Source organism: Oncorhynchus gorbuscha, linkage group LG11, assembly GCF_021184085.1.
Source record: "Oncorhynchus gorbuscha isolate QuinsamMale2020 ecotype Even-year linkage group LG11, OgorEven_v1.0, whole genome shotgun sequence".
NCBI classification, from domain to species: domain Eukaryota; kingdom Metazoa; phylum Chordata; class Actinopteri; order Salmoniformes; family Salmonidae; genus Oncorhynchus; species Oncorhynchus gorbuscha.
Window position 1 is genome coordinate 29,331,018 of NC_060183.1, and position 27,883 is coordinate 29,358,900.

At 42.1% G+C, this 27,883-nt stretch overlaps 1 protein-coding gene across 1 annotated transcript; it reads right to left on the minus strand.

Moving 5' to 3' along the window:
- Nucleotides 1-1,086: 1,086 nt before the first annotated feature.
- kcnj19b (potassium inwardly rectifying channel subfamily J member 19b) lies at nucleotides 1,087-27,312 on the minus strand. The gene is made up of 3 exons (XM_046369290.1): nucleotides 26,271-27,312; nucleotides 3,965-4,181; nucleotides 1,087-3,188 (listed from the first exon to the last, which is right to left on the minus strand). Exons 1-3 carry the CDS (start codon nucleotides 27,087-27,089, stop codon nucleotides 2,467-2,469), a joined length of 1,758 nt encoding a protein of 585 aa, XP_046225246.1. The 5' UTR covers nucleotides 27,090-27,312; the 3' UTR covers nucleotides 1,087-2,466.
- Nucleotides 27,313-27,883: the final 571 nt, after the last annotated feature.

Consider the following 27,883-nt stretch of genomic DNA (forward strand, 5'->3'; position numbering starts at 1 on the left):
AACGGATTTATTGTGATGGTGTAAGCAATTTTACATGGATTTATTAGACTTTTTAAAATGTATTTTTTACATGTCAACTCCCCCTCCCGTCCCGTTTTCAGGACCCTGTCTTTCAAAGATAATTCCTAAAAATCCAAATAACTTCACAGATCTTCATTGTAAAGGGTTTAAACACTGTTTTCCATGCTTGTTCAATGAACCATAAACAATTAATGAACATGCACCTGTTGAAAGGTCGTTAAGACACAAACAGCTTTCAGACAGTAGGCAATTAAGGTCACAGTTAAAGAAGCCTTTCTCCTGACTCTGAAAAACAACAGAGTCAAAAGAAAGAAAGATGCCCAGGATGGCAACAACAACTGCCGAATTACACTAGGAATGCACAATCCCTCCATCAGTGCTCAGACTGTCCGCAATAGGCTGAGAGAGGCTGGACTGAAGGCTTGTATGCCTGTTGTAAGGAAGGTCCTCACCAGACGTCACCGGCAACAACGTTGCCTATGGGCACAAACCCACCGTCGCTGGACCAGACTGGACTGGCAAAGAGTGCTCTTCACTGACGAGTCGCGGTTTTGTCTCAACAGGGGTGATGGTCGGATTCGCGTTTATCGTCAAAGGAATGAGCGTTACACCGAGGCCTGTACTCTGGAGCGTGATCGATTTGGCCGTGGAGGATCTGTCATGGTCTGGGGCGGTGTGTCACAGCATCATCGGACTGAGCTTATTGTCATTGTAGGCAATCTCAATGCTGTGCGTTACAGGGAAGACATCCTCTCCCTCATGTGGTACCCTTCCTGCAGGCTCATCCTGACTTGACCCTCCTGCATGACATTGCCACTAGCCATACTGCTCATTCTGTGCGTGAATTCCTGCAAGACAGGAATGTCAGTGTTCTGCCATGGCCAGCGAAGAGCCCGGATCTCAATCCCATTGAGCACGTCTGGAACCTGTTGGATCGGAGGGTGAGGGCTAGGGCCATTCCCCCAAGACATGTCCGGGAACTTGCAGGTGCCTTGGTGGAAGAGTGGGTTAACATCTCTCTCTCCATGAGGAGGAGATGCACTGCAGTACTTAATGCAGCTGGTGGCCACACCAGATATTGACTGTTACTTTTACCTTTGTTCAGGGACACATTATTCCATTTCTGTTAGTCACAAGTCTGTGGAACTTGTTCAGTTTATGTCTCAGTTGTTGATAATTTTCAAGTTTGGAATTGTACACATAAATGTTGGTAATAATAATAATAATGTTGTTACAGTTGATAACAAGACAAAGAAAGTGGCCAAAAGGGTCACAGGCTGAGTGCAAAATACTTTCATTTAAATGGAAGTTGTTGAATCTTGTTATGTTCGTACAAATATTTACACATGTTAAAATAAATGCATTTGACAGTGAGAGGACATTTCTTTTCTTGCTGAGTTTAGATGTTCCAAAGGTCTGCATCATAGATGCTAAATGTGTTTATGTTAATTAACGGTCAATTACCGTGAGACCAGCAGTTATTTGCATGACAGTCACTAGCTGACAACATTTCATGACCACCACAGCCCTAAATAGGACTAAACCAAATCAAACTTGATTTAAAGTTCATTTGAAGTTTGATTTGATTCAGTCCTATTCTTTAAAAGTTACATCTCCTTCAAATGTGGATATTTGGATGCTTTGACAACCAAACTCAATTCAACGTTACTAAATAGCATTACATTTGAAATCAACCAGAGCTTGAAAACCTAGGGCTATTGCAAATTAGAATGTCTAATTTTAGTTGAATTCTTGGTTGAATTGAAACAATAGCTGTTGCAAATGCTATATAGCCTAAATAAATACCATAATTGATGATATATGAGTGATATATTATGGTCACATTTAATGTGTTCTGTTAAACCTACCCTTTGGATTGACTTTGATAGCAACAGTGCATCTATTTAGTTTTCAAGTGGAGATCTCTCAACAATCATTCTCAATCACAATAGCACATTGGTAATAGTCAGTGTCAAATATCTTAGCTAGGTAGAGCTGCGCATAGTTAAAACTCTAGATGGGAGACCAAAAGGTAGCTGTAGATTGATCAATTCTCCAGTAGGAAGTGCTACCTAGCATATAATTATTTATTTTTTGATAGTGGATATAACGTTAAAGATCTGACGTTGTTTTAAAGGTACAAATTCAACATATTTTATACAAGGTTTGTCTATGTGGAAATGTGGTTAGCATGATGACATAATCCTGTGGTAGAAATTTCCCGTTGATAACTTTTTCAAATCCACTGTATTTTCCACGAATCAACATTTATTCAACCAGTTAAAATAGCCATAAACGGGCAAAAGTCATCACAGTAGTCTAATTTCCTGTTGAAAACCGCGTTACCCATTAAGCATTGCTTTCTATAACTATTTAGAGTTTTTGGGAATCTGTTTGTTTCCGGTGATTAATCGTCATTTCACAGTCAATGGTCCACGGTCAATATCAGCGATCAGCGTTCATTCGGCGCAGTTTGTCAGGCAGGTTATCCTCCGGCCACCCCCCACCCACAGGCAAAGGGATTTGGACAGGGGTCGGATTTGGGGCCGGGATGAGGCTCAGGGCAGGGGGAAGCCTCCACTTCTCCTGCTCCCCAACTGAATGAGTCAGAGTGTCTCCAATACCTGGACCCCCATCTAGTGCCTTAAGCTGGAGCTTCTCCTCCACCTTCCCTTGGCCAAAGCCCCCGGGGATGGAGCTGGAGACCAGATGCTGGACCCCCAGGGGCAGACTCCCCTGGTCACCCCTGCTAGAGGCCTTGTCCCCAGGCTGGGCTCCTCCAGTCTTCACCCTCGTTCGGAGGTCCTCCTTGTAAGAGCTCATATGCTGTAACTTGCTGGGCAGCCTCCCCATCGCTTGTTCCTGGGTAGCCTCTCCATGGTCGGCAAAGTCCACTGACAGCATCCTCTCCCTGCGGCTCCGGCTCTGGCCCCCATTCCCCAGGGGAGGGGAGGTGGGGACGCCTGGTGGAGGGTTGGGGGAAGTCAGGGAGATCTTCTCCTCGTGCTCCTTGATGCTGTAACGGGGAGTGTTGACCTCGAAGGTGTTGTGGAACTGGGAGTAGTCAACCCGGAAGAAGCCCTCCTCCAGGGACATGACGGGCAGGAAGCGGTGGCCCCACAACACCTCGTCCTCTGTGTAGGAGGTCCGTGCCTGACACGTCATACCTGGGACAAAGGGAAGGGGAGGGAGGGAGAACGAGTAGATGGGGAAAACAGAGAACAGAGAACAGAGGGGAAGATAAGGAGAAAAACAGAGGTTAAAGAGAATGAGAGGTGCATGGAAGACAAGGAAAAAAGAAGTACACGGAGACACGGGGAGGGAAAGACGAGGAGAGAAATAGAGCGAGAGGGAGAAGTATCGTGGAACGACGACAGAGATAAAAAAATAATTTATGTAATAATTTTTCATCTAATATCATCTAATATTTAAAGATAAATGTGATATTCTCTTAAATATTTGATTTGATTATACTGGGAATGGTAGTCCTCGTATTTCGCCTCAAAGGAATGGAGAAATATTGATTTCTTGTTTTTAAAACAAAATACAAACAAGACTACAAAATATACATTATACAGATGAATTAAAGAGACAATTTGAAAAACAATGAAACCACTCTCAAAATCATAGATAGAGCTACAGTATGAATACAAGGACTGACCATCCAGTCATTAGATCAAAATGATCGTTTTAACCGTGTTTTGAGCATAGATTTTAAATAGAGGTTTGAAGCTATAAAGTGTTTGTTTACAAACAATGGAGAAAACAAGCTTATATTTTGGGGTTCAGATGGGGTAAGGTAGTTGAACTAAACCCATGAGGCATTTACTGTATATTCTTCCATCAATGGCTATATATTCTTAATTTAAAAGTCCAGAAATGGATGTAACAATCCCAGAATGCCCCTTCAAAGAACAGATTGAATGAAAGAGTCTGCTTTTACCAGTGGTTTCCACAATGCCCTCCAGGATGACCACGATCTCAAACTCCTCGTTCATGAGCGAGCGCTGGGACAGGTCAAAGAAGGGACTCTTGGGATTGATCTCGTGGCAGATCGTCAGAGGGGACACCAGGAAGAGCTGGTCGGCCCCCGTCCCAAATCCTACGTCTAGCTCACACTGGTCCAGGGGTAGAAACTCCCCCTCCGGAGTCTGTCGAGACTGGGGAAACAAAAGTGTGTGGCACATGGTATGCCTCTGAGAGGAGGGATGTTGTGTAAGAAACTGCATACTGCAATACTGTGATATGGTGGAAACTCAGTACTACTGTACAGGGATTCAATCATTTTCAGGAGAAGATACTATAGCATTTTCCCTCATGCCTCTGAACTGTTGACAGACTTCATATCAGTGACAGTGACGCATAGTGAATTGTGCATAGACCTATCAAATGTGTAATTGTCTGAAGAGTCACAATAACAACCCATGGGATCCCGGTTACCCATTTGAATCCCTACTACTGTATATGCCTTACAGATCCTTTCAGATCTATGAGTAGCTATCATATAAAGAAGGGTCTAGAAGAGGGGGTAGGGGAAAGTGGTTCATTTTGGACTGAGTGTCTTATAAACCAAATTTTCAAAGACTGAATCAGATAAAGGCGGATCCCCTACTCCATTTCCTCTTCAGTGTAGCAATTACTAAGGACTTAAAACCAGCTCTGTAAACTGCATGAAGGAAGATAACTATTTTGGAAACCCGAAAAATAACCACTGTGGAAATGAAGACAATTGATTTCCTAAAATAACTTTACACGACCCATTGTGCTGCTTACAACTGACACATTTACTTTCGGCTGATAGCGTTGGGTTCCTATCGTACTCCCAAACTCTCCGGTAGCGTGCTCTAGCACGGAGAGCCTGGCCTCTTTGACGAGACTGCCGGGAGGACCACAGATGGCGAAACAGACTGCGATTCTTATTCACAGCATTGTTGGGGACAGAAGGGTGCGATATTTCACAGGAAGGAGTCTGTACCCACGGTTCCCTCATCGCCTTGGCTTGGAGAAGCTGTTTTCCCCCCCTAGTATCTTCACATTTTAGTGCCAGGCACCTGTGGTGCATCATTAAAATGTCCTACAGCAACTGGAGGAGGCAGTGTGCAAGTTACATGTTTACAGGCAATGTTCCTGTTATGGTCCTGGGGTGAACACTTAACCTGAACTACATGCAAGGGTCCTACCCACTTTAAACACATAAACCCTTTATAAGGCATATGCTTCACAAATAAGTACTAGGCAAATGTCATGTCAATAACTGGCCTGCTAATGTTTGCAGCTCCTACTCTCTTCAACGACACCACGCATTCACTCTCACCGGCTTTGTGAGAGTGAAAAGTTACACTTCCAGGGTAGCAAGTTAAAAAAATGTTTTCTAGAAAAAAAAATGTAAATATGCGCTTATAATGTGAAGAAATAGCCTAATAGTTTATCAACATTTTAAGCTAAACTTTCTGATCTGTTTTGTCAGCCTCATTGCTTAAAATGTTTGTTTTACTTTGGGATTTATCCCATTCCACAACTGTCCCAGACTATGTTCGGGATATTTATTTCTAACACAAAATAGAATAGGTCAACTTTTGCACTATGGGGGACAGTAGGTTGACATAGTGATAGTGATTTTGCTGTTTGTTAGGCCTAATCATGTTGTTGGCTGGCGAAAAGTAAACGTGGACAGTTCTTCCAGTTCTTGGGAATTGGATAAGGAAGCGCAGTTGTGTCACAGATGTGTCGGTCTTCACTTGTAGCCTGTGAAGACAGACCTGATCATGTGACGGAGAGCCATTTGAGTGAGAGGTGCTTTGGAGCTTGCAGCTGGGAGAAGGGAATATAGTTATTATATTCAGCCCAAGGGCACAACGGCCACTGTCCGCAGATGGGGTGGATTTTGTTTAGGGGGCATTACAAAGGGGGCACACAAAGGGGATGAAGCCAGGAAATTCTAGGCATTATCAAGTGCTTGTCACATTGTGAATGAGAGACTGTATAAATACACAAGGGATGATGGTGAAGATGGTTGACACCTGGAAGGGGGGGGGTGGAGACAATCACAAAGACAGGTGAAACAGATCAGGGTGTGACACGATCACGTGCATGTCAGATTGTGCATGAGTGACTGATGAAGTGTGTACAGCCTGCGCGAAAAAAACTAAGCAGAGCTCATGCCTTCCAATGCAACTCCACCAGTGGCTTGTGGGTTATGTGTAGAAGACAGGAGATGCTAAACGTGTTTATGTTAATCAACGGCCAATTACCATGAGACCGGCAGTTATTTGCTCGGCTGATGGAATCTCATGACCACCACAGCCCTAATTGAGAGTGGGCAAAAAGTGAGAGACAAAAAAGGGAAAGACAGAAAGGGGACGTGTGCAAAGCCACACTCTTTATAAGTCGTCCCTCTTCAAAGTAAATCCATCCTATAAAGCAGTGGTTCCCAACCTTTTTCGCTTACTCTACCACCAACTGAATTTTGCTCGGCCAGGAGTACCCCAGATGTGCATTTTACCAGTAGGCCTACGGTCTCACGAGTCTTTTCAAGTACCCCCAGAGGTCCCGGTACCCCTGGTTGGGAACCACAGCTATAAAACCAACACACACGACACATCTCCCTCCAAGGATTCCCGGATGTAACTACTAAAAAGATGAGGGGAAACCAGACAGCTGTGGCCCTCAGATCCCTATTATACCTGTGCCATTATCATAGCAGGGATATCCAATTCAATATTTAGTTATTTTGACATTCCCAGTCATGCTTCCCATGGCTTTTCATTCCCCTACACCAGAGGGGCATTCTTTAATGGCTGTCAGTTGATCAGCTCACACACAGTGAACAAAATGATTGCTATTTCTCTGTAATGTGACCATTTATGGTGCATTTATGGTCTTAACAGGGTTTGAATGCACCTCACAGAGATGATACGTAGTGATCTGTGACCACCTCAACACTGTATATTTGAGCCCCTCTGTCACGTTTACTCCCTCTCCGGCCTCCAGGCCATCAGGCTGCTGATTATTTTGCACACCAGCGCCTCACGACACTCACCTGGACTCCATCACCTCCTTGATTATCTTCCCTATATCTGTCACTCCCCTTGGTTCTTTCCACAGGTGTAATTGACTCTGTTTTCAGGTCGGTGCGTTGTTTGTGTTACGTGTTTACCGTTTCATTTATTTATTAAAAACACAAATTCCCTGAACTTGCTTCCCGACTCTCAGTGTACACGTTACACCCTGTAGATGATGTGCCTATTGAGAGATGATGATATTAATATCATATTGTGATATTGAGTATAAGCATCTTACAGGTTATGGCAAGCTGACATTGTATGAGATCTCCACTCCAGATATATTGTCTTGAGTGCCATGGTGGAAATTATTGTGGCCTTGGACAAGAACTTGAAACAGAGTCCATGCTTCAGACAAATCTAAAAAAAAGTGAACATATCCTAAAGTTTAATCCAACTGAGTTTGAGTCAACTTGAAAGCATAAAAACAGTAAGCAGGTGATTCTGATATGTACAAAATTTAGCAAATTTATTGAAACTAAAAAACTGAAATATCACATTTACATAGGTATTCAGACCCTTTACTCAGTACTTTGTTGAAGCACCTATGGCAGCGTTTACAGCCTTGAGTCTTATTGAGTCTTCTTCTTGAGTCTCATGCTACAAGCGTGGCACACCTGTATTTAGGGAGTTTCTCCCATTCTTCTCTGCAGATCCTCTCAAGCTCAGTCAGATTGGATGGGGAGCGTCGCTGCACAGCTATTTTCAGATCTCGCCAGAGATGTTTGATTGGGTTCAGGTCCGGGCTCTGGCTGGGCCACTCAAGGACATTCAGAGACTTGTCCCGAAGCTCCTCCTGCATTGGATGTGTGCTTAGGGTTGCTGTCCTGTTGGTAGGTGAATCTTCACCCCAGTCTGAGGTCCTGAGGGCTCTGGAGCAGGATTTCATCGAGGATCTCTCTGTATTTGGCTCCGTTCATCTTTTCCTCGATCCTGACTAGTCTCCCGGTCCCTGCCTCTGAAAAACATCCCCACAGCATGATGCTGCCACCCCCATGCTTCATCGTAGGGATGGTGCCAGGCTTCCTCCAGACGTTATGCTTGGCATTCAGGCCAAAGAGTTCAATCTTGGTTTCATCAGACCAGAGAATCTTTTTTCTCATGGTCTGAGAGTCCTTTAGGTGCCTTTTAATAAACTCCAAGCAGGCTGTCATGTGTCTTTTACTGAGGAGTGGCTTCCGTCTGGCCACTCTACCATAAAGGCCTGATTAGTGGAGTGCTACAGAGATGGTTGTCCTTCTGGAAGTTTCTCCCATTTCCACAGAGGAACTTTGGAGCTCAGTCAGAATGACCATTGGGTTTTTGGTTCACCTCCCAAGGCCCTTTTTTAATATATATTTTTTAAATTGAACCTTTATTTATTTTCTTCCCCAATTGCTCAGTTTGGGAGGGCAGACAGCTCAAGGAATAGTCTTGATGGTTTCAAACTTCTTCAATTTTAGAATGATGGAGGCCCCTGTGTTCTTGGGGACCAGACATTTTTTGGTACCCTTCCCAGATCTGTGCCTCGACACAATCCTATCTCGGACCTCTACGGACTATTCCTTCGACCTCATGGCTTGGTTTTTTCTCTGACATGCACTGTCAACTGTGGGACCTTATATAGACTGGTGTAGACAGGTGTGTGCCTTTCCAATCAATTGAATCAATTGTCCAATCAATTGAATTTACCCCAAGTGGACTCCAATCAAGTTGTAGAAATATCTCAAGGATGATCAATGGAAACAGGATCAACCATTAGCTCAATTTTGAGTATCATAGCAAAGGGTCTGAATATCTAAGTAAATAAGGTATTTCTGTTTTTTATTTTCAACAAATTAGCAAACATTTATATAAACCTGTTTTTATATTGTCCTTGTGGGGTATTGTGTGTAGATTGATGAGGAAAAAAACAATATTTAATACATTTTAGAATAAGGCTGTAACATAACAAAATGTAGAACAATTCAAGGGGTCTGAATACTTTCAGAATACACTGTATATTATTGATCGACTGACCATGGCTTCTCAAGTTTTTCCCAACTGTCAATCTTTCTTTCTCTTATATTTCATTGTCTCACACTCTTCTTGAATACTGTTTGAATACATTCAGTAATCACTGATCTGTATGTGACAGGACAAGAGAAAGCAAACGTTCCAGCCTACTGCTTTCATCAATCCTAAAAAATCAGGAAGCTTCAGGGAAGGGAGGATAGATTGTTTTTCATGATGATTTTCTAAATGATTCAAAGAGACATTTCCATCATGAGAGGTGCGTGTACTGTCGTACTACTCCCTGTTTGTACGAAAGGGATCAAGCTGTCTCGTAAGTGCTACTATATACTGTACTAACCAAATGTAATGTTTTTGTGCTAGAGAGAGTTAAGTCACTCGCCTCTGCACCACAGAATCATAGGATTCATTCTATCCTAAAGTACAGTATATGAAGATATTTCAAAGATTTGGATTGATTCAAAATGTAATTAAAGCTCCAGGACCATTCATTAAAAGTCAATGACTAGTATCCATTTCAATATGTACTGGGGTGTCTGAGACTTTATGCACCAATTATATAATTGTATCTTTCCTGTCAGGCTATCCAATTTGTTTCATAGCCTAAAAGTGCCGGGCAAATCATGCATGTCAAATACAAGAGAGGTGAAAGTACATGGTGATGTGCGTGTGTGTGTGTCAGAGCGAAAATATCCAAGTCCTCTTATGACTTACGATCCACACAGTCTTCGTGATTTTCTCACACTTTATGGTTGCCATGTTGCCATATATATTATATGGCTGCGTCAATAGGATTCATGGTAAGTTTGTTTTATTCATTCAGTACATACTTTCCTATCCCAAACAATCTACAAGAGCAGAGTATTTATTTATCTACCAGTTGGTGCTGAAATGGAGACAAAAAAGCATCGATGACTTTTTTAAATTGATATCTATATTCTAAACCTGATCTCTTGATGTATTCGATTGAGTCTGTCGGGAAAAAAAAATCATAATTAAAAGGTACACCATATTTAAAGGGCGGCTTTAAGATAAATGTACTGAAAACGCATTGAATGAAAACTCTGTTGGCCAGCAAGTGGGAGGGTTTTCAGCAGTTGAATGAAATGTATTCAGAGCACGCAAGGTAGCCACACCTGCAAAGCCCGTTACGCACCTTCATAAGGTAAGTCTGAATACCAACAACTGAAAAGTGTGTAGGAAAGTCGAAATTTCCTCAATTGGAATCAGGCCCAGAATGAACAGCAGGTGAATAGCACGCTATTCTCATGCTTAATATCAAGGTTAGAATACGCATAGAGAGAAAAGTGCATAAAACGGGAATTCCATTCCATTTACAAGCACTTAACTCAGGTTGGAATCGGGGCACATGTGAATAGGAACTATAAACATAGTGTTTTTGCATTAGTGTTTATCCACCTATTTACCCACAATGCTGAGGGTTTACAGTGCCTTGCAAAAGTATTCATACCTTTTGGATTTCTTGGACTTAATGGACTTAATTTAATATACTCTGTAATGTCAAAGTGGAAGAATTATATTTTATATATATATATTTAAAGATTAATATAAATTAAATAACTAAACTATCTAGATATTCAGCTACCTGAGTCAATACATGTAAGTCTCTGAAAGCTTTATACACCTGGATTGCGCAATATTAGCTCATTATTCTTTTCATAGTTCTTCAAACTCCGTCAAGATGTCGGGGATCATGGCTAGACAGCAATTTTGAAGTCTTGCCATAGATATTCAAGCAGATTTAATTAAGTCAAAACAGAAACATTCACTGTCTTTGTAAGCAACTCCAGTGTATATTTGGCCTTGTGTTGTTGTCCTGTTGAAAGGTGAATTTCTCTCCCAGTGTCTGTTGGAAAGCAGACTGAAGCAGGTTTTTCTCTAGGATTTTGCCTGTGCTTAGCTCCAGTCCATTTCTTTATTTATTTTTATCCTGAAAAACTTCCCAGTGTTTGCCCATGTCAAGCATACCCATCCTGTGAAGCTTGGGAGTGGGCCGATTTCCTTGTCCTTCTCGCAAGCAGTGATTTTGGGCAGCTCCGTGGTAGGAAATGTGACTGTTTCTGGTGCAAAAACAATGTCGTATCCTGGAGCTTGAGTAAATTACATTACTAAGCTGCCCCTGAATGTTCTAAGCCAGGTCATGGAAACCGATTCTATCATCGTCCTTGTGGGTTTTAATGACATTATGAAGAGCTGATTGATTCAATGCTAGACACTAATAAAATACCCATCATATCTGGCCCTGTGCACTCTCTGAATTGTGGCATTGAACACTTTAGTAGGATTCTGGCTACGTGATTATTTCAGCTCAATTCGATACCTTTTAGAAACAGAATGTGTTTTTTAAGGAGGTTGAGATTCACCTGAATAATTTGGGTTCCTGGATCCTTTCACCACATTGTGAGGCTGCATTGAGACAATGACTTATCAATGACCCAAGCCCAATTAACCCCTACCATTGTGTCGCTAAGTTGTCATAAGGCTTCAGCAATTGTACATTATTACCAGGGGCATTGGTAGACACAATTTAAGTAACCTGTGTGCAGCTCACCCTGTAATGACATAAATAACATGAGAATGTCTACTTCTGATAATCTTCCCAGTAAAGCAACGTAAACAATCAAGCATCCCAGAAAAAAATCTAAAAATAGCACTCGTTAACATATGTAGCTTAAGAAACAAGGTTAATGAAATTAATAACTTGCTAGCATCAGATGACATTCGTATTCTGACTATCTCTGAAACCTACTTTGATAATACCTTTGATGATACAGTGTTAGCAATACATGGTTATAACATCTACAGAAAAGACAGAAATCCCATTGGTGGAGGTGTTATTGTTTACATTCAGGAGCACATTCCTGTAAAGCTTAGAGAGGAGTTCATGTTAAATACTGTTGAGGTAATATGGCTCACCTAAAGCCAATTCTTGTGGGTAGCTGCTATAGACCACCAAGCGCTAACAGTCAGTATCTGGATAATATGTGGGAAATGTTTGATAATGTATGTGATATCAACAGAGAGGTATATTTTCTGAAGTGGTGTAATGTACTTAAGTAAAAATACTTGAAAGTACTACTTAAGTCATTTTTGGGGTATCTTTACTTTAATATTTTTATTTTTACTTCACTACATTCCTAATGAAAATTGTGCACTTTTTACTCCATGCATTTTCCCTGACACCCAAAAGTACTGAACAGGACAATTGTCTAATTCACACACACCAAGAGAAAATCCATGGTCTTCCCTACAGCCTCTGATCTGACGGACTCACTAAACACATGCTTTTGTTGGTAAATTATGTCTGAGTGTTGGAGTGTGCCCCTGGCTATACGAGAATTTAAAAAACAAGAAAATGGTGCCGTATGGTTTGCTTAATATAAGGAATTGGAAATGATTATACTTTTACTTTTGATACTTAAGTATATTTTAAACCAAATACTTTTAGACTTTTACTCAAGTAGTATTGTAATGGGCAACTTTTACTTGAGACATTTTCTATTAAGTTGTCACGGCTGGCTGAAGGACTGGACCAAGGTGCAGCATGGTAAGCGTACATTTGAACTTTATTTAAAAATGACGCTGACAAAACGAAGAACAAAAAAACAACCGTGAAGCTTTGATCTATGTGCCCTGAACAACCACAAAGTTAACTTCCCACAAAACAGGTGGGGGAAAAGGGTAGATCAAAGTATGGTTCTCAATCAGAGACAACGATAGACAGCTGTCCCTGATTGAGAACCATACTAGGCCAAGACATAGAAATACAAAACATAGAAAAAAGGACATAGAATGCCCATCCTAGTCACAATTGCCATACTTGAGTAAAAGTAAAGATAACTTATGTCACGCCCTGGCCATAGAGAGACTTTTTATTCTCTATTTTGGTTAGGCCAGGACGTGACATAAGTTATCTTTACTTTTACTCAAGTATGGCAATTGGGTACTTTTTCCACCACTGATTTTCTGGGTGATTTAAATATTGACTGGCTTTCATCAAGCTGCCCACTCAAGAAAAAGTTTAAAACTGTAACCAGTGTCTGCAACCTGGTTCAGGTTATTTACCAGGGTAGTTACAAACAGCACAGAAATTAAATCATCAACATGTATTGATCACACCTTTACTAATGCTGCAGACATTTGCTTGAAAGCAGTCTTCAAATCCATTGGATGTAGTGATCACAATATAGTAACCATATCTAGGAAAACCAAAGTTCTAAGGGCTGGGCCTAATATAGTGTATAAGAGGTCATAAAATACGTTTTGTGGTGATTCCTGTGTTGTTGATGTAAAGCATATTTGTTGGTCTATGGTGTGTAATTAGAAGCAACCAGAAGCTGCACTTGACACATTTATGAAATTGCTTATTCCAGTTACGAAGACTGTAAAAACTGTTAAATCCCTGTGGATTGATGATGAATTGAATTTTTTAATTTTTTATCTGTCTGTACAACCGATTGGCAAACATACTGCAAATTGAGAAATCATGTGACTAAACTGAATAAAGAGAAGAAGAAATTATACAATGAAACAAAGATAAATGATATAAAGAATGATCTTAAAAAGCTCTGGAGCACCTTAAATGAAATTTTGAACAAAAAGGCAAACTCAGCTCTATCATTCATTGAATCAGATGTCTCATTAATCACAAAACCCAATTATATTGCCAATTACTTTAGCAAACGTAGGCATGACATGCCAGCAACAAATGCTGACACTACACATCCAAGTATAACTGATCGAATTATGAAAGACAAGTATTGTAATTTTGAATTCCTTAAAAGTGAGTGTGGAAAAGGTGAAACAATGATCGTTGTCTATCAACAATGACAAGCCACCGGGGTCTAACAACATGAATGGAAAATTACTGAGGATAATTGAAGACCATATTGCCACTCCTATTTGCCATATCTTCAATTTAAGCATATTAGAAATGTTGTGCCTTAAGGCGGGAGGGAAGCAAAAGTCATTCCGCCTCCTAAGAATAGTAAAGCCCCCTTTACTGGCTCAAAAAGACAGCCAACTCTTAGTAAACTTTTGGGGAAAATTGTGTTTGACCAGATACAATGCAATTTTACACTAAACAAATTGACAACAGACTTTGTGAGCATGCTTATAAGGGAAGGACATTCAACAAGCACAGCACTTACACAAATGACTGATGATTAGCAGAGAGAAATTGATGATAAAACAATTGTGGGGGCTTTTTGTTTTTGTTAGACTTCAGTGCAGCTTTTGGCATATATATATATTTTAGTTATCTAATTTGTATGAATCTTTTAAAAATGTTAGAATTTTTCTTCCAGTATGATACAGTATTACAGACTATATTGAGTAGATTGTTGACAAAAATTGCAATTCAATCCATTTGAATCCCACTTTGTAACACAATAAAATGTGAAGAAATCCAAGGGGTCTGAATACTTTTGCAAGCCACTGTATACCTTTTTTCTACCACTACATCTTTGACGGTGATACTATTCCCAAGCAAGGGCTACTATCGCTCTCCTTATACAATATAGAACTACTATTCCCCTTTTGACCTTAAACATTAATCACTACCAACATTGTCCAGTCCAGTAACAAGACAGAATCTGTGAGAGAATCTGTGTTGAGTGCACAAGTTCCAAAAACTTCATCAAGGCTGAGTTGCCACAGCAGTTGTTGCAGGTATTGTGTCCTCTCCAATAACATACTATAGGATTAACTTTAATGTGCCCAAGGGGAAAATTGTCTTAAACATATAGTACTGCAGTATACAAAATAGACACTGTACACATTCAACATAATACATACATTGCACGTTAACCTTACACATTGTACACTTCTCATACAGCCACATACATAATACATTGCCCATTCCCTTATTCTGTCAGTGGCGTACAAACACAGTTCAGCTATACTTATTGCTGATTATGTATTTGATGGAAATGGGAATGAACTAGTGCTTATACCTGTCTGGCTTACACATAGGGACCATATAGCGCCTGCCTGAGGGGAAGGGCTAAATATTGGAGTGAAGTACATGAAGTACATGAGAGGGAACACCTGTTTGAAACCAGTCATTAGTCATGACACTTACATGTATGTTGCAGTATAATTCGTAACAAGCTTCATAACACAATTGTGTCGTGACTATTTACACCAATAGTAGAGTGTTACCAAATTTCCTTGTATACTGTATACTTCTATCCCAGATTCTCTTCTAAATGCCTAAGTAGGCTACTAGACGTAGCCTTTTGATCCATTATTAGGTAATGACATTTTAGGAGTCATGTTTTACTTTCAACAGTCAGCAATCCAGAGCAATGGCAGTTATGCCTTTTCCAAAGAAAGGTTCAGGAAAAACTGTTCCTACTCCATTATGGCATCAATACAATAGAGTACAATGTGTTTGTTTTAACCGTTGATCGATATGACTGATTTCTCAATGACCATCCATCTCCAGTAGCCACAGTCCTCCAGTCAGTTACTAGGGGGGTTGGCGTGGGATATATGGCCCATTGAGCTCCATACTGCTGACTGGAAAACAGTGGGGTTATTTGATGACCCCATATGGTGTGTTTTGAGTCAGACACAGCAGATCGTTGACAGAAATGACCGTTCTCGGTTCACGATTGTTTACACTACAGACCAGGGTTCAATCCCAGGCTGTGTCACAGCCGGCCGTAACCGGGAGACCCATCAGGCGGCGCACAATTGGCCCAGCGTCGTCTCAGTCAGTGGAGGGTTTGGCTGGCCGGGATTTCCTTGTCCCATCGCGCTCTAGCGACCCCTTGTGGGGCGGGCCGGGCGCCTGCAAGCTGCCTCTGTCAACAGCTGGACAGTGTTTCCTCCGACACATTGGTGCGGCTGGCTTCTGGGTTAAGTGAGCAGTGTGTCAAGAAGCAGTGTGGCTTGGCTGGATTGTGTTTCGGAGGACACATGGCTCGCGACCTTCACCTCCCCTGAGTCCTTAGGGGAGTTGTAGCGATGGGACAAGACCGTAACTTCCAATTGGATATCATGAAATTGGGGAGAAAAAGGGGTAAAAGTAAAAAATGTGTTATAATAATATATGAAATGGCCGTTCACACATCGAGAAGTGATTCCATCAGCATAGCAGATCAGTGACATGTATGATAGTTCACCAGTGGTGTGTATTCATGGATGCCATGGAAAGCCAGGCGTCCCCCAAGAATTGGCCAAGAAAAAAACCATGAAATAATGTATCTTTCGTCTCTCTGTGTTTCATAATTTTCATTAAATTCGCAAGAGGCTGAATGTATCTCAGAGCGAGTGAAACAGTGCCCCTCTGTCTCTGTATGTGTTGGCCATCTATCTGACACTGTCTGGTCCAAAAGAGTATGACATTGTTGCCGCCCGTAGTATTGAACGCCAGGAAAGCCTGCAAGCATTTAGACTCCCTTGATAAAAAAAAACAATAATAATAGCCAATCAGCCTTGAGCTAAACTCAGTGAGCTCAAATGTGAATGGTCCTGGCGCACAAAAACAGTGTCAAGGGAAGCCAGTTTACATTTGGCTTCATTCCAATCACATCGCATGGAATGCATACGAGCATATGATTTAAGATGGCGCCGGAGAAGAAGGCTGATGTTTTATGCGTCTCCAACCAATTGTGTTTTTGTTCGTTTCTTTGCGTTGTTTTTAACTTATTTTGTAACTTATTTTCTACGTAATGTTGCCGCTCCGTCTCTTATAACCGAAAATAACTTCTGGACATCAGGACTGCAAGTACTCACCACGGACTGGCAGAATCCTTTTTTTCCTTTCACGAATCTGACAAGCCCGACGTGAATGATATACTTCTCTCCTGGGAACAGGCCCAGATCCCTGTGATTTGTGTGAAGAGAAGACGTAGAAAAAGGGACCAGCGGGCGGGCTGCCTTCTAAAAATTTGTAGGTGATCGAATAAACCCCCACTTCCTTCCATTTTACTAGCAAACGTGCAATCTTTGGAAAATAAAATAGATTACCTATGAGGAAGATTAAACTACCAATGGGACATTCAAAACTGTAATATCTTATGCTTCACAGAGTCGTGGCTGAACAATGCTACACCTGCATTGCTTGCTGTTTTGGGATTTTAGGCTGGGTTTCTGTACAGCACTTTCAGACATCAGCTGATGTACGAAGGGCTGTATAAATACATTTGATTTGATTTAGTAACTTGTAAGACTAGGGGCGGCGGACAATGTATTGTTGTAAACAACAGCTGGCGCACAAAATCTAAGGACGTCTCGAGCTATTGCTCGCCTGAGGTAGAGTATCTCATGATAAGCTGTAGACCACACTATCTACCTAGAGAGTTTTCATCCACATTTTTCATAGCTGTTTTACATACCACCACAGACTGAGGCTGGCACTAAGACCGCACTCAATGAGCTATATTCTATCATAGGCAAACAAGAAAACGCTCACCTAGAGGCGGCACTCCTAGCAGCCAGGGACTTTAATACATTTTATAAAATGTATATCAGCATGTTAAATGTGCAACCAGAAGGAGAAAAACTCTGGACCACATGCATACAAAGCTCTCCCTCACACTCCATTTGGCAAATCTGACAACAATTATATCCTCCTGATTCCTGCTTACAAGCAAAAAAAGCAGGAAAGCAGGAAGCACCAGTGACTCGATCAATAAAAAGTGGTCAGATGAAGCAGATGCTAAGCTACAGGACTGTTTTTCTAGCACAGACTGGAATAGGTTCCGGGATTCGTCCGATGGCATTGAGGAGTACACCACATCAGTCATTGGCTTCATCAATAAGTGCACCGATGACGTACATACCCCAACCAGAAGCCATGGATTACAGGCAAAATCCGCACTGAGCTAAGCGGCAGCTAGAGCTGTAACCTGGAAGCTTATAAGAAATCCCGCTATTCCCTCCGACGAACCATCAAACATGCAAAGCGTCAATACAGGACTAAGATTGAATTGTACTACACAGGCTCTGACGCTCGTTGGATGTGGCAGGGCCTGCAAACCATTACAGACTACAAATGGAAGCACACCCGAGAGCTGCCTAGTGACATGAGTCTACCAGACAAGCTAAACTACATCTGTGCTCGCTTCAAGGCAAATAACACTGAAACATGCATGAGAGCACCAGCTGTTCTAGAAGACTGTGTGATCACGCTCTCCGAACTGATGTGAGTAAGACCTATAAACAGGTCAACAATCACAAGGCCGCAGGGCCAGACAGATTACCAGGACGTGTACTGCGAGCATGCGTTGACCAACTGGCAAGTGTCTTCACTGACATTTTCAAACCTCTCCCTGTACGAGTCTGTAATAACAACCTATTTTAGACAACCATAGCCCCTGTGCCCAAGAACACTAAGGTAACCTGACTAAATGACTACCAACCCGTAGCACTCACGTCTGTAGCCATGAAGTGCTTTGAAAGGCTGGTCATGGCTCACATCAACACCATTATCCCAGAAACCCTAGACCCACTCCAATTTGCATACCGCCCCAACAGATCCATAAATGATGCAATCTCTATTGCACTCCACACTTCCCTTTCCTACCTGGACAAAAGGAACACCTACGTGAGAATGCTATTCATCGACTACAGCTCAGCATTCAACACCATAGTGCCCTCAAATCTCATCAATAAGCTAAGGACCCTGGGACTAAACAAATTCCACTGCAACTGGATCCTGGACTGCCTAATGGACCGTCCCCAGGTGGTAAGGGTAGGTAACAACACATCCACCATGCTGATCAAATCAAATCAAATGTTATTTGTCACATACACATGGTTAGCAGATGTTAATGCGAGTGTAGCGAAATGCTTGTGCTTCTAGTTCCGACAATGCATTAATAATCAATGAGTAATCTAGCTAACAATTCCAAAACTACTACCTTATACACACAAGTGTAAAGGGATAAAGAATATGTACATAAAGATATATGAATGAGTGATGGTACAGAGCGGCATAGGCAAGATGCAGTAGATGGTATCGAGTACAGTATATACATATGAGATGGGCATCCTGACTAGTTGCATCACTGCCTGGTACATTTTCGGACCAGCAAAAGGTGGCGCTACAAAGTATTAACTTAAGGGGGCTGAATAATTTTGCACGCCCAATTTCTCAGTTTTTGATTTGTTAAAAAAGTTTGAAATATCCAATAAATGTCGTTCCACTTCATGATTGTGTCCCACTTGTTGTTGATTCTTCACAAAAAAATACAGTTTTATATCTTTATGTTTGAAGCCTGAAATGTGGCAAAAGGTCGCAAAGTTCAAGGGGGCCGAATACTTTCGCAAGGCACTGTACTTTGTAGCATAGGCGTAAATCCCAGGGGGGACACGACCCCCCCATCCAGGGAAAAATAGGATTTATCCCCCCAATATATCACTGTCAACATAACTATGTAATTTCAATAATATTAATAATATGCAATGAAAGCGCTTGTGCTGATTATAGACATTTAATAGCGCGTATTTAAGTTTCAAAAGATTGCGACCCCCCACCCTTTGCCTCGCAGTGGTTTGATCCACTGCCTCCCACACCTCAGTCCTCTGCAATGGCACATGATGCAGGTACTGTGCATGTGAGGGAATTTGACAGAGTCTGTCGTTGGTGGCTGACCTCCAGTAAGTAGTTCAAACAAAGGATATGTTAGACAGTTCTTTACTTCTACCACTCAATACAAGAAAACACATCTATAACCATCACCTGTCTTCATTTTCACTGTATTAAATTACAGGCCACTCTTTATGTTAGCTAGCGGTTAGCTGATGTTTGCTAGCTAGCTATCTACAGTAACATCAACCAGTGTTTGCAGCTATTTGAATTTGAGTCAATGAGAGAAGTTAGCAATGCAATGTAGTGTTCCTTAGCTGGCAAGGTGACAGAGGGTTCGTGTCTACCGTCTGAAAGGCACTCAATGTACGCAACTAATGTGAGGTTAATCCAGTCAATCGCACCGTAGCGATTTTGTTTTATGTTGGCAGGGTTCACACAATACAATAGCTGAATTTACAGAGCTAGCAAGCAAACTAAAGCAAACATTAGCAAGCTAGCTAGTTCCTATTTCATTTATGTGGTGTCGTCAAAGATGTAATCTTTGCAATCGTCAGTTTATTCCAAGATCAGCATGCAGCTGTAGTGCTTCGAAGTCCCTGTGATAAGGTTAGCTATAAACAGAACTCCAAACTGAACAGAACTACACTCTCTTCTACCATTGTCTTAAATATCTTTACTGGTCTCGTTGCAAAAGCTAAATTGTCGCTAGGGGACTTTTTAAATTTTATTTCACCTTTATTTAACCAGGTAGGCTAGTTGAGAACAAGTTCTCATTTGCAACTGCGACCTGGCCAAGATAAAGCATAGCAGTGTGAACAGACAACACAGAGTTACACATGGAGTAAACAATTAACAAGTCAATAACACAGTAGAAAAAAAATGGGCAGTCTATATACAATGTGTGCAAAAGGCATGAGGAGGTAGGCGAATAATACAGTTTTGCAGATTAACACTGGAGTGATAAATGATCAGGTCATGTACAGGTAGAGATATTGGTGTGCAAAAGAGCAGAAAAATAAATAAATAAAAACAGTATAAAAAAAGTATGGGAATGAGGTAGGTGAAAATGGGTGGGCTATTTTCCTATAGACTATGTACAGCTGCAGCGATCGGTTAGCTGCTCGGATAGCTGATGTTTGAAGTTGGTGAGGGAGATAAAAGTCTCCAACTTCAGCGATTTTTGCAATTCGTTCCAGTCACAGGCAGCAGAGTACTGGAACGAAAGGCGGCCAAATGATGTGTTGGCTTTAGGGATGATCAGTGAGATACACCTGCTAGAGCGCGTGCTACGGATGGGTGTTGCCATCGTGACCAGTGAACTGAGATAAGGCGGAGCTTTACCTAGCATGGACTTGTAGATGACCTGGAGCCAGTGGGTCTGGCGACGAATATGTAGTGAGGGCCAGCCGACTAGAGCATACAAGTCGCAGTGGTGGGTGGTATAAGGTGCTTTAGTGACAAAACGGATGGCACTGTGATAGACTGCATCCAGTTTGCTGAGTAGAGTGTTGGAAGCCATTTTGTAGATGACATCGCCGAAGTCGAGGATCGGTAGGATAGTCAGTTTAACTAGGGTAAGCTTGGCAGCGTGAGTGAAGGAGGCTTTGTTGCGGAATAGAAAGCCGACTCTTGATTTGATTTTCGATTGGAGATGTTTGATGTGGGTCTGGAAGGAGAGTTTGCAGTCTAGCCAGACACCTAGGTACTAGGTACTTATAGATGTCCACATATTCAAGCACCAGTGTGCCGATCTTGAAGAAAACTGACGATAGCAAAGATTATAGCAAACACCACAGAAACAAGACTGGTGCTCGCTAGCTCTGCAAATTCAGCTATTGTGGGAAGCCAGCCAATAGAAGACAAAAACATGAACTATATTAAAATGACAAAAGGTTGCAGCATACGTTGTGTAAATGGTGATCTCATACAGCTGTCAACCCCTGTCACTGCAATCTGTTTCACATTTGCTAGCTGACTAGCGAGCTACCTTATAGACCGAAGCCCATTATAGTAATATATGCCATTTAGCAGACGCTTTTATCCAAAGCGACTTACAGTCATGTGTGCATACATTCTACGTATGGGTGGTCCCGGGGATCGAACCCACTACCCTGGCGTTACAAGCGCCATGCTCTACCAACTGAGCTACAGAAGGACCATTATAGAATGATAGAAGATAATAGATGATAGAAGGCCATCTCCTACTGTAAATAACCTGCACACTGTGTGTGTGTGTGTGTGTGTGTGTGTGTGTGTGTGTGTGTGTGTGTGTGTGTGTGTGTGTGTGTGTGTGTGTGTGTGTGTGTGTGTGTGTGTGTGTGTGTGTGTGTGTGTGTGTGTGTGTGTGTGTGTGTGTGTGTGTGTGTGTGTGTGTGTGTAGCCAGCCAGTTAGAAAAATGGTTGAATTTTTTTTTTAAAGACGGACATCAGAGCATTATTCAGTACATCAAAACGCAAAGTTGGAACCCTAGTAGCCTAATATCTCAAAGACTAGTTGATAAAATGTTCATAAGAAAGAAGTCAAATGCTAATGTAAATGTTTCATAATGATGTCATTAGGCAGAGCAGGCAACAGATGGCCCACAGGCAGCAGAGCTGGAGACAGATAGGCAGGGACAGACTGGCAGAGACAGGGAGTCTTTGTTTGGCAACATTTTGAAAGGTTCTCTCTTTTTTAGACTTGTAAAATAATTGGAAAATGCCATGGATACCCCCACTCTCAACTTAAACTGGTGACTGGCAATGGTATTGCTGTTGTGATTAATTGTGTAGTTTTGGGCACTGGTAGTTAGGAGTACGGCAAAGACCTTGTTTATTTTCTAGGGAACAGACTGTGAGTCAGTGAGGGTGGTGAAAGGGAAAGAGCAAGGGACAGAGACTTCAGAGGACAGTGTCACAGCCACGGCAGGATCAGGTGTCAACCTTGTTTCCAGCAGGACCAGTATAGGGGACCGTGGCAAAGCATTCTCCAGTTACCTCAGGGATGGCACAAAACCATATCAGCCACACCCACAATTTATAGAACCGCAAACTCTTGCTAACAGAGTGTTGATGTTTCAAGAGAAATTGGTTTCACGATTTCCCCTGGCTACCTTATAATCCATCAATAAGAGGAGTGTTGTGTTTTCACTGTAGCCAAGGGTTTTCCAGCAGGCCATCTGTTGGCCAAAGAGTGGATGCTGCCTTCATTAGTGCAAGATTTAGGAACTGGAGAAAAAACATTGAAAAATTCACAGCACACCAAAACTGCCAAACCCACCGCCACTTTTGTAACTGTAACAGCACACCAGCTAAATCCAATCAACGCCCAGTTATCTAGCGCGTGGGGTAAACAGCAGGAGGACGAAAGGCATTGCTTGACGAATATTTGTTGTTCGGTGCGGCATGTAGTTAGACAGGGACAAGCCTTTTAGAGGCCACACGGATGACAGTGGCAATTTATACCAGCTTTTGGAAGAAGATGATCCCATTGTACTGAAGTGGTTAACAGAGCGTACTACAATGTACACAGGCCCCAAAGCGCAGAATGAAATTCTGAACATCATGGCCAATACAGTCATTCGAGGCATTGTAGCTGAGATTAGGTCTCTTCCGGTTGTACAATTTTCAGTCATTGATGATGGTACTCAAGATGTCTCTGGTGCTGAACAGGGGAGTGTCTGCCTGCGTTAGGTTGACCCATGACCTTATCCTTCACGAGGAGTTTATTGGGCTAAACATTGTGTCAGAGACAACAGACAAGGGCATTGCGAAAGTGGCAAATGATGTGTTGTTGAGGCTCAATTTGCCCATGTTTGGCTTAGGTGAGCAGAGTTACGATGGTGCCTCAAACATGGCAGGAAAATACACAGGTGCACAGGAAATTGTGAGGAGGCTGCAGCCATTAGCCCTCTATGTGCACTGCTCAGCCTCCCCACTAATCCAGGATTCCTTTTCTTGGGTCCATCAGTTCGGTGTCCTCTATGGCCAGTCAGGAAAGTTTAAGAGGATGTTTGAATCAATTTCCACATCCAAAGATACACATCTGACCACCCTGAAACCCCTATGTCCAACAAGGTGGACTGTGCGGAATACTGCTATTAGATCTGCGCTAGGGCAGTATGAACGGGTGCTAAGCAGCCTAGAGGAGATGGCAAAAACTGCATCCAAGACAGCTTCAACTGCCAGTGGCTTATTTGAGCACTTCAGTAAAGGCAAGACTATGTGTGGCCTCACACTTGCCTCTGCTGGTCTTGGAGAGCTTGAGTGCCTAAACATTTCACTTGCAGACGAAAACTCAGACTGTCTCTGGTATGCAGGCTGCAGTCGAGTGTGTGCGGTCATCTCTTAGGGACAAGACAAAACAATGAAAGCTACCTTGCACAGTATGAGAAAGCAACAACATTGATTGACTCCATGGAATCCATTGAGACACACTCAAGACGATTTGCTGGCAAAGCAGTGGATCACTACTAATTTCTTGACGTCTTGGATGGCGTGGAGGTTCAGTTTGGCGGACGTTTTGAACAGGACAGTCTAAACATCCCGCAAAAGTTGGAATGAGTGCTTCTCATGGGGGAGTTGGATGAGTCTCTAGATCAGTACCCTGAGCTGAACATAGATTCTCTTTCATTGAAGTTGCCTCTCTTTTGCAACAAATACCCATGTAGCAGCAGTGGAGAGGCAGCAGAGGTCCTCAGGAGGGTTCCAGTGGAGGTGTGTGGGTTGTTTGACCAAGTTGAGGTGCTGATCATAATTTTGTTTGTGGTGCCAGTGTCATCGTGTGAGGATGAGAGGAGTTTCAGTGCACTCCGCAGGTTAAAGACTTGGCTTCAGTTTAGCATGGGCCAAGAGAGACTGAACGGCGTAGTTGTCTGTAATGTACATAAACACAGGCTGGACAGTCTTGAGGGAAATATCTGCCAGGAATTTGTTGGATCCATTGAAACCCGCAAACATATGTACGGTTCTTTTGTTCAGAAGTATGTATAGCAGTGGTTCTCATCCTTTTTTGGGTACTGGAACCCCTGCATATTTTGAGGCAAGGCGGGCAAGGTTTTGAGTGGTCCTCAGGGACCTCCACCCCTCTATATTATATGTAGAATCCTTGTGGAATCCTTGTGCTGCTGAATACGTTCATTACACTTTTTTATTTCACAGACCCCTTGCAATTACACCAGGGACCCCTTGAGAACCCCTGGTGTATAGTATGATATCTGATATTTTGTTTAGTAGTTTTTAGTACATGACAGTACACTTACTAATTATTTATTTTATGTTATTTTATTTAAAATTGCACACTTTGTGTGACATACTTGTCCATAGCTGTTGTTTGAAGACTTGAGACACTGACTGAACAATAAAGAAGTATTTTTGAAGGATATTTTGGTTGATTTATTTGGGTTATTCATTGAAGTAGTTATTTCGCTTTTAAACTGTACTGATTTTGAGCTTTTTGTTCTTGTAAAGCTATTGTCATACACTCAGGCCAGTGGCACATATTTAATGACTATATAAATGTATCAGGAAAAAGTCTAATAAAAAGGTCAAATTAATACTGAGACCAACTTTGCGATGGTTCTCAATGGAGATTATTTGAGATGAGATCGCACTATGTCCATTGTAATTACGAAAACTGCACCCATACACAGTGTACAGTACCATTGCCACCTACTGGACGTTCTTGGTATAGCTGGTTGTAAAATACAAATACCTGCGTACATACTGGACTGGTAAGGAACACTGCTATAACTATTAGTATTAGTAGTACTATAACGATTTAAACATTTGAACAAGTTGGGACAACCCTTCCAGTTAACTACCTATCAATTATCCAGTAGTAGTAATTATGGTTCCTCAACATACATTTAACATATTACAACGTAGGCTGTGTTACAGCACTACTTTTGGTGTCCCCCTGACGAATTTCTCTTGAGAAAATGTAATGTAATTCTCCCCTCCAAAGTTGATATCTGATTTTCGCCCCTGCTTTGTAGACTTTCGCCGGACAAAGGTTGCTCTCCGGTTTTGTGATGAAACCAGGTGTGGTTGAATTTATTCTGCCACTGTGTCTTTTTTGAAATTGTATCTGCCTTAGGCCTATATATCACGGTCGCAAGGCATTTGAACTATCAGGTTTCAGAGCAAATAACGCCATTATCACAACGAATAGGTTGTAATTTGTTTTTATTTTTCTGGCTTGGCTTCCCCAGTGATTTTCCCCACTCACTGCTACTGCAGTTCACATATGCACAATCACACACTCAGACCACTACACACAGAGAGAGAGAGAGATATCGATTTTATTAGTTAAATTTCGAACTAATTCCACTTTGATTCCAAAACACACATTGCAGCCTAAGGCAGTAATTGTAACCTGCCAGGACATATAATTTAGTGGCCCACAGGGAATTTAGTCGATACTGGAGGATAAATTAATTTAAATGACTGAAAAGCCCTCATAGAAAACAATGGCCAAAACACAATTCATCCCTTGAATTGACTAAATAGGACCTTATTAACTGACCTAAAATCTGTTATACGTTTTGAGTTGCGCAACACACATTATGTCACTTTACAATAGTATTGGCATAACATCCCAAATGGATGAGAGAAAAATGGCAGAGACGATTGGAACATTTGAAAACATTTACCTTGATAAGTTTGCACCTGATCTGGGCCGATACCATATGGCTGTTCCGCAGGTTCCCCACTCGGAACATGAGACACAACTTCCCGTCCCGCTGCGAGATAACGGCATCCTGGCTAAACATGAGAGTCTCCGCGCGCTTCTTTGGCTGGGACATCTTGATAAACATGCAGCCGATAAGAAATGCGTCCACTATAGAACCCAGGAGAGACTGGAAGAGAAAAAGAATAATGCCTTCCGGACACTTTTCTGTGATGTAGCGGTAACCATAGCCGATAGTAGCCTCTGTTTCAATGAAGAACAAGAAAGCGGACGGAAAGTTGTAGACGTTCGCGACGCACGGGGTGTATGACGAGTCGTGGCCTTGTGGTTTGATGTCACCACGGATGTAGGCTATTATCCACCACATAGATGCCATAACCAGCCAGGCTACCGTGTAGGTTAATATAAATATGAGTAGGTTCCACCGCCATTTCAGGTCGACTAGCGTGGTGAAAAGATCGGAGATATATCGACTTGTCTCCCCGCCAAGGTTACCATGCTGGACGTTACAGCGGCCGTTCTTCTCCACAAACCGCTGGCGCTTTCTCTTCACGGGTGCAGAGACAGCCATGTCCCGTTTGGTGTTCACTACCTCGTAGTCCTCGCCAAATTTCCTGCGTATCGCAGACATAATGAGCGATTTGCGCTGAACCAAATAGGCTTTACGCAGGCTTGGCACCACTATCCAAGAGATGCAATAATATTCACTTGCTCGCCATGAGATGATCCTGCACGTAGGTGAATTAATAGTGATAATAAAAAAAGATACATCACAGTCCATAGATCAGTCGAATAAATACGCATTCCAGCATTTATTGACACCTCAGTCCTCGTTGGCCAACTTTTATGTAGTCCCGGGCTTCACATCGTTGTTGTGATGTGACACTATGACAGAAGCTCACTGAAACATGCAAATGATGTGTCCTTGAAAAACCAAAACGGATCCAAGCCGACTGTCCTCCTCCCGCGCGGGACACCACTCCATGCATAGCATGTTCTTCGGGCTCGCGCCACAAGCTGCTGCTGTCTGCTTGGGCACGCGTTCAGTCAGATGATAGACTGAAGAACTGCGGCACTTGCTGACAGATGTAGCCGATAGTGTGTTTGTCGCTGTAGGGGGGGAGGGGGGGGGGATTTGCCTCATTGTCCAACCCAATCAGGTATAAGCAGAGAAAGTTACAGTATAGCGCAAATGACTTATGTTTCGATTTCTCCTATTTTCCCACTGTGCTATCAATATAATATTATTTACCTCGACCTAGAGGGTTCCGTGTGTGACATTTGCACGTAACTAATTCGGACATACAACAAAACAGCTTTACTGTGATACAGTCATGTTTGTTCCCCCTAGTGATACGTGGTTGGAATTGTAACTCTCGACCTGATAGGATATAGTGAAGCCTATACTTATGGAAGTAAATTAGAGACATAAGTGTACAGGCATGTAAAGGACGATTTGCACATGTCAAATATGAGTTGCACCTGTATAGCCCTAATCAGTTTTGTATTTGCAAAAGATATTTGCAAACATGTAACTTATTTTGAGAATAAATACAACAACACTTGCAAGCATGT

Bases quoted from the DNA above. Each gene is read 5' to 3' on its own strand.
- kcnj19b (XM_046369290.1), bottom strand. From the start codon at position 27,089: ATGGACTGTGATGTATCTTTTTTTATTATCACTATTAATTCACCTACG. The intron at 4,182-26,270 runs GTAAATGTTTTC...TTGTTTCCCCAG, and splicing joins TCAGGTGCAAACTTATCAAG to TCTCGACAGACTCCGGAGGG. The intron at 3,189-3,964 runs GTAAAAGCAGAC...CCTTTGTCCCAG, and splicing joins GGGCATTGTGGAAACCACTG to GTATGACGTGTCAGGCACGG.